General features: G+C 54.8%; 1 protein-coding gene across 2 annotated transcripts in view; it reads right to left on the minus strand.

The window, feature by feature from the left end:
• Positions 1-475: 475 nt before the first annotated feature.
• Positions 476-6,683, minus strand: part of NKIRAS1 (NFKB inhibitor interacting Ras like 1) — a 7,103-nt gene continuing 895 nt past the window's right edge. The window contains exon 3 of one of the 2 annotated variants that reach the window (XM_021711554.1): positions 476-1,019. In XM_021711554.1, the coding sequence (XP_021567229.1) occupies positions 774-1,019 (246 nt within the window). In that variant the 3' untranslated portion in view covers positions 476-773. The remainder of the gene's footprint in view (positions 1,020-6,683) is intronic. The other variant, XM_008056441.1, reaches the window with a different exon arrangement.

Consider the following 6,683-nt stretch of genomic DNA (forward strand, 5'->3'; position numbering starts at 1 on the left):
TACTCAGCAAAGTCCATGAGATAAAAGTTAACTTAGTGCCCAAATTAAGTGTTTTTTGGTTTTCGGGGGGTCGGAGTCTCACTCTGTTGCCCAGATGAGTGCAGTGGCACGCGCACAGCCATCACAGTCTCGGGCTGCTGGGTGCGGGCAATCCTTCCACCTCAGCCTTCCAAGTAGCTGGAACTACAGGTACGTGCCACCATGCCCGGCTAATTTTTTGACTTATTGTAGAAATGTGGTCTCGCCAAGTTGCCCAGGCTGGTCTCGAACCCCTGAGCTCAGGCAATCCTCTCTCCTCCACCTCCCAAAATGCTGGGGTTATAGGCGTGAGCCACCACGCCTGGCCCTGTGTGTTCAGTGTCTTTGGTCCAACTTGGACCCAGAAGATGTCACTTTTATAATCCTGGATTTGAGGTGCTGAATGAACGTCTAAAACAAGTTTGCATAAGACATTTGCATGAAGTTACACAGAAGATGACAGCTTCCAAGGCAGCTGGAGGGCTGTACACTGCCCCAGCTTTATTCTACTGCACAACATAAATAACAAACAGTGCTTACTTCAGGGACAGCTTTCAAACAATGAGAATATGTTACTTGGTATCAGGCAATAATGAGTCTAGCCCAAGTAACTGAATGATGACCTCCAAAGTGGTTAAATGACTTCCTTGGGGATTCCCTGAGGACCCAAAGTCGATTCGACATTGTAACGGCTCATCCTGCTCCATCTTCACGGACATGGAGAGGCGGCGGCCATGCAGGAGGGAAGCTGCCACTCAGTTCTCCGAGCTGGAGTTCCCCTTGTTTTTCCTCCCGGGCAGGGGGAAGCTGGATTTGCTCTGGGGCTGGGAGAGCTTACTGGCCAGCAGTGTGAACGGCTCGATCAGCGTCTTCCGGTCGGTGACGGTCACCTCCCACAGTCGCACTTTCTCGCTTCTCGCCCACTGCTGGGCCACTTCCGCGTCCACTTGCCTCTGCTCAGAAAGGTCAATTTTGTTTCCTAACACAACAATCGCAACCTGAAAGAAAATGGGTGCAACAGGTCACGCCAGGGTTGGCCAGCAAGAGTCCCCAGGCCAGATGGAGACAGGAGGGAGGGAGACTCCACTGAACAACCTGCTTCATCAGGTGTGGCCGGAACGAGAGGACAGCAGGGTGTCCCCCTGCTCCTCCCTGTGGCCCAGACGTCCCCCTGCTCCTCCTCCCCAGTCTGTTAACTTGAGATGTCTCCTATTGGCCGCGAAGTCACTCAACTCGGGTGACAGACTCGAGGAGTTGCCAGCCAGGACACAGAGGGGTTCGGCGCCTGCATCCCAGGGGCGCCACACCGATGCCGGAGCCATCCGCAGTGCAGCACCCCCAGAGTGACAGGAGCCTGAGGGCTCTGCACCCCGAAAACCTCGGTGCCTGAGAGGGGGCTTTCCTTGTGTCCAAGCCGTTCCCAGCACCAAAAGTGTGCCGGCTGAGCACTGGCTCAAAGTGCGGCCCAAGAGGAATGCGTGTCGAGCGACCAGAACACAGCCGTCACAACATCGCAGCCCAGTGTCCCCAGCCTCCCGGGGTGGGAGCCGGCACCCAGGCCTCCAGCCGGTGGCGTGACCGTGGGGGAAGGGCAGCAGGGGCTGCGAGACGCCCTTGGAGGGGCCCCGAGTGGACGACACCCGAGTCACCGTCGTGCCCCTGCCCCGGGCCCCTGCCCGCACGTGTGCCCAGGCCCTGGCCTTCTCGAGGTCACCTGCTCCCCATGGTGCCCCCCAGGCCCAGCGCCGCTCTCCACGCGGACGCTCTTCACGGACACCTGCTCTGCACCATCTCCCCCTGCCCAGACTGCGACCCACTTGACCCTGAGAACAGCAAGCTCCCCTCTGCTCTGAATGTCCCAGCTTCCCGCCGGCTGTCACCAGCTTGGCCGCAAGGCCCTCTTTCCCAATCACCCCCCTCTTCCAGCCACCGTTGCGAAGGGGACAGGGTGTCCTGGCCCCTCAGTGCTGCCCCAGTGACCTTCCTAGGGCCCCCGAGAAAGGCCCGGCTGCCTCTGTTGCGCCGATTGTGCCGTAACCTCATCTCAGGCCTGGCTCCCGGCCACCCCCATGACTCCGACCTCAATGCCCGGGAACTCCCTCGCCACGCACAGGCTGGTCTCTCCATTCTCTGCCCTGGGGACCTCAGCGTCTCACCTCATTCCCACGCCCATGGTCCCCAAGGCTTTGGCTGTCTGTGATCGTCCGGCAGCCCATGCAGACCCTGCCTGCCCAGCCATGCCTGATGGCCCAGATGGATTCCCAATGCCACGAGGCCACGGCCACTGTCCTCCCAGTCCTCCGTGTCCTCGGTCCCTCCTCACAGCGGAGATTCTTAGCACCCACCCCTGCCCATTTCCCACCATGCTGACCTGGCAAGACCCCTCCTTGGTCATGTTTAACTTTTTTTTCTTCCTTGAGTCGGAGTCTCACTCTCGCCCGGGCTGGAGTGCTGTGACACGATCATGGCTTACAGCAGCCTCAACCTCCTGGGCTCAGGAGAGCCTCCCACCTCAGCCTCCCATGTAGCTGAGACTACGGGTGTGTGTACCACCGTGCCTAGCTCATTTTTTGTTTTTCTGTAGAGATGAGGTCTTGCTGTGTTGCCCAGGCTGGTCTCAAACTCCTGGGTTCAAGCAATCTTCCTCCTGCCTTGGCCTCCCAAAGTGCCAGGATTAGGCATGAGCTGCCACACCTGGCTCAAGAACCCTATTTCTACAGATTGATTTTGCCATCATCTCCTAAAACGTATAGAATAGCACACATGGCCGGGCTCGGTGGCTCAGCCTGTAATCCCAGCCGAGTCGAGTGGATTGCCTGAGACCATGGGTTCAAGACTCGCCTGGGCAACTTGGCAAGACCTCGTCTCTACAATAAATCAAAACTAGCCAGGCGTGGTAGCACATGCCTGTGGTTCCAGCTACTTGGAAGGCTGAGGCGGAAGGATTGCCAGAGCCCAGCAGGTCTAGGCTGCGGTGGCCAGGAGTGGCCACTGCACTCCAGTCTGGGCAACAGAGTGAGACTCCAACTCAAAAATAAATAAATAAATAACACGTATAAAATATTTTAAGGCCAGGCACAGTGTCTCACTTTGGGAAGCTGAAGTGAGAGGACTGTCTGAGTCCAGGGTTCAAGACCAGCCTGGGCAACTTGGTGAGATCTTGTCTCTAAAATAAATCCAAAAAATAATTAGCCGGGCATGGTGGCATGTGCCTGTAGTTCCAGCCACTTGGAAGACAGGAGGACCGCCTGAGCCCAGCAGGTCAAGGCTGCAGTGGCTGTGAGCCTGGGCGACACAGACTCTGACTCAAAAAAAAAAAAAAATATATATATATATCTCAAGCATGCATGAGGCCCAGGATCTCAGTGGCCGAGGAGAGTGGCGGGCACAGCCTTACTCCCATCCTTCCCGCATTACACTCTCATTTCTGAGCCGTGTGCAAACAACCCGCCCCATTTTTTTGAAACCAAATGTAGATGAACAAACAAGTGCAACTGAAGCCACACCGTCTCATTTCTTGGCTCCAAACCAAGTGCTTCTGAGCTCTCTCAACATGAAGGTCCGGTATCGCCCGTGTCCAGGACACCCCCAGGCGCCTGTGGCGTCCTTGGTTTCCTGAGCACCAGCTGCCCCTCCCCGTGAGGTGTCCTTGCCCCCTCCCGTCCCTGCCACCCCTGCCAGCGTCACCGCGGGAGCCAGTGTCCCCCATCCTGCTTGCTCTCCCACACTGAGGCGCTTCCTCACCCGTGTTTACTGCCGCGCCCGCTCCCAGAACAGAAGCTTGGTGTTTTGTTCTCTGCTGTATTCCCTGTGCCTAAGACAGCGCCTGGTAACCATTGTCGCTTGGTAAGCACTCGTTGAGTTAGCACGTGTCTTAGATCCCCATAATAATCCACGAGGAAGGTACTGTTATCCCCATTTTACAGATAAGGAAACTGAGGCAAGAAAGCCGAGAAGCAAAGCCAAGACTTAAGTATCAAGTGCGTGAGTGTTCACTGAACTGCTTTCAGCTTGGGGGCAGAGGGGAATCTGGAGAACACCCAAGAAAATCACAACTGCGTTTCCCTATCTAGGCGGAATCGTGAGGCACAGATGGGAGAGGAACACACATTAGGTGCCTTTTTGTGCCTCTGAACTTGTAAGTATAAAATCTATTAACAAAGTAAATAAATATTCAAAATAAAAAAAATACAGAGCCAGGTTTGGCGGCTCAGCCTGTAATCCCAGCGCTTTGGGAGGCTGAGGTGAGTGGATTGCCTGAACCCGCGGGTTCGAGACCCACCTGGGCAACTTGGCGAGACCTCATCTCTACAATAAATCAAAAAAATCAGCCGGGTGTGGTAGCACACACCTGTAGTTCCAGGTACTTGGAAGGCAGAGGCGGAAGGATCGCCGGAGCCCAGCAGGTCGAGGCTGCAGTGGCCGGGAGCGGCCACTGCACTCCAGTCTGGGCGACAGAGACTCCAACTCAAAAAAATATATATATATAGGCTGCATGCAGTGGCTCACGCCTACAAACTCAGCACTTTGGGAGGCCGAGGCAGGAGCCCTGGAGTGCAAGATCAGTCTAGGCAACATAGTGAGATTTCGCCTCTACAAAGAATTAGCCGGGCGTGGTGGTGTGCCGCTGTAGTCCCAGCCACTTGAGAGGCTGAGGTGGAAGGATCTCCTGAGTCCAAGAGGTTCAGGTTGTTGTGAGCCATGATTGTGCCACCGCACAGAGTAAGACCCCGACTCACAAAAATAACAATAATAGAGCAACAACCCAGATGTCCTGCAACAGAAAATAGTTTGGTACATACATTCCATGGAATACCCCTCAGCCATAAAAAGGAAGTTAGTACTGATACAAGCAACAGTTTGGATGAATCTCTGAGGACCGTACTGAGTGGAAAAAGCTGTGTCCAAGCCGGGCTCGGTGGCTCAGCCTGTAATCCCGCGCCTTGGGAGGCTGAGGTGGGTGGATGGCCTGAGCCTGCGGATTCGAGACCCGCCTGGGCAGCGAGACCTCATCTCTACAATAAATCTAAAAATCAGCCGGGCGTGGTAGCCCATGCCTGTAATTCCGGCTACTCGGAAGGCTGAGGCGGAAGGATCGCCGGGGCCCAGCAGGTCGAGGCTGCGGGGGCCGGGAGCGGCCGCTGCCCTCCAGTCTGGGCAACAGAGTGAGCCTCCGACTCAAGAAAAACAAACAAACAAACCGGGGCCAGAAGACGCATGCTGGATGGTTCCACTGACGTCACACTCTTAAAATGACACGCTCACAGAGGTGACGAGTGAACGCCAGAAACGAGACCAGTGTCACCCGCGGCTGAGGGGTGGGGGTGGCTATGAGAGGGTCGTGCGGTTCCTGTGGGGGTGGGAATGTCCTGTCTCTTCACCGAGTCACACCAACGTCCGAGGCATGAGGTGATGCTGCGGTTCTGAAGACGGCCATATCTGGGGAAACTGGGTAAGGGATCTTTCTGCATGCCTAAAACTGCGTGTGAATCTGCCATCACCTCAAAATTAAAAGTTTCACAGCAACAATAATCCAGACGAAGAACATCTGGCTGGACACGGTGGCTCACGCCTGTAATCCCAGCTTTTGGAGAGGCCAAGGCAAGAGGACTGCCTGAGTCCAGGGGTTCAAGACCAGCCTGGGCAATTCGACGAGTCCAAGTCTCTGCAGTAAATATAAAAAATTATCTGGGTGTGGTGGCGCACGCCTATAGTTATAGCTACTTGGAAGGCTGAGGTGGAAGGTCAAGGCGATGGTGGCCATGAGCATACCACTGCCCTCAAGCCTGGGCGACAGAGTGAGTTTCTGACTCAAAAAAAAAAAAACAAAAAAAGGGTCAGGCTCAGTGGCTCAGCCTGTCATCCCAACACTTTGGGAGGCCGAGGTGAGGGGATTACCTGAGCCCATGGGTTCGAGACAAGCCCGGGCAACTTGGTAAGACCTCGTCTCTACCATAAATAAAGTTTTTTAAAAAAATTAGCTGGACATGGTAGTGCATGCCTGTAGTTCCAAGATCCTTGGAAGGCTGCAGTGAAAGGGTTGCTGGAGGCCAACAGGTTGACGTGAGCATGCCACTGCACTCCAGCCTGGGTGACAGAGTGAGACTCCAACTCAAAAAAAATAAAAAGGAACATCCAGCCAGTGCTGTTGGCCAGAACACACACGGTCCCTAGAGGATAAGTCAGCCTCGTGAGGATCCAGAGAAAGAGTTAAGAGAGTTCCATGCAGGGGACAGGCAATTGAGGACTTAACAAGAGAATAAAACTACCATGTTGTGACTGACCACGTTGTGGCCGGCACAGAGGCTCGCCCGTCATCCCAGCACTTTGGGAGGCCGAGGCGAGAGGACTGCCTGAGTCCAGGGGCTTAAGACCAGCCTGGCCAATATGGTGAGACCTTATCTCTATAATAGAGTAGTCTTCCAAGTTGCTGGAACTATAGGTGTATACTGCCACGCCCAGCTACTTTTTTTTTTATTATAGAGACTAGGTCTTGCTGAGTTGCCCAGGCTGGTCTAAAACCCCTGGACTCAAGCGATCCTCTCGTCTCCACCTCCCAAAATGCTGGGATGACAGGCGTGAGCTACCTTGCCTGACTACACACCTAGCATTTTTTTTTTTGAGTTGGAGTCTCACTCTGTCGCCCAGACTGGAGTGCAGTGGCC

Source organism: Carlito syrichta, unplaced genomic scaffold (genome assembly GCF_000164805.1).
Source record: "Carlito syrichta isolate Samal-C Ts95f unplaced genomic scaffold, Tarsius_syrichta-2.0.1 Scaffold302358, whole genome shotgun sequence".
NCBI classification, from domain to species: domain Eukaryota; kingdom Metazoa; phylum Chordata; class Mammalia; order Primates; family Tarsiidae; genus Carlito; species Carlito syrichta.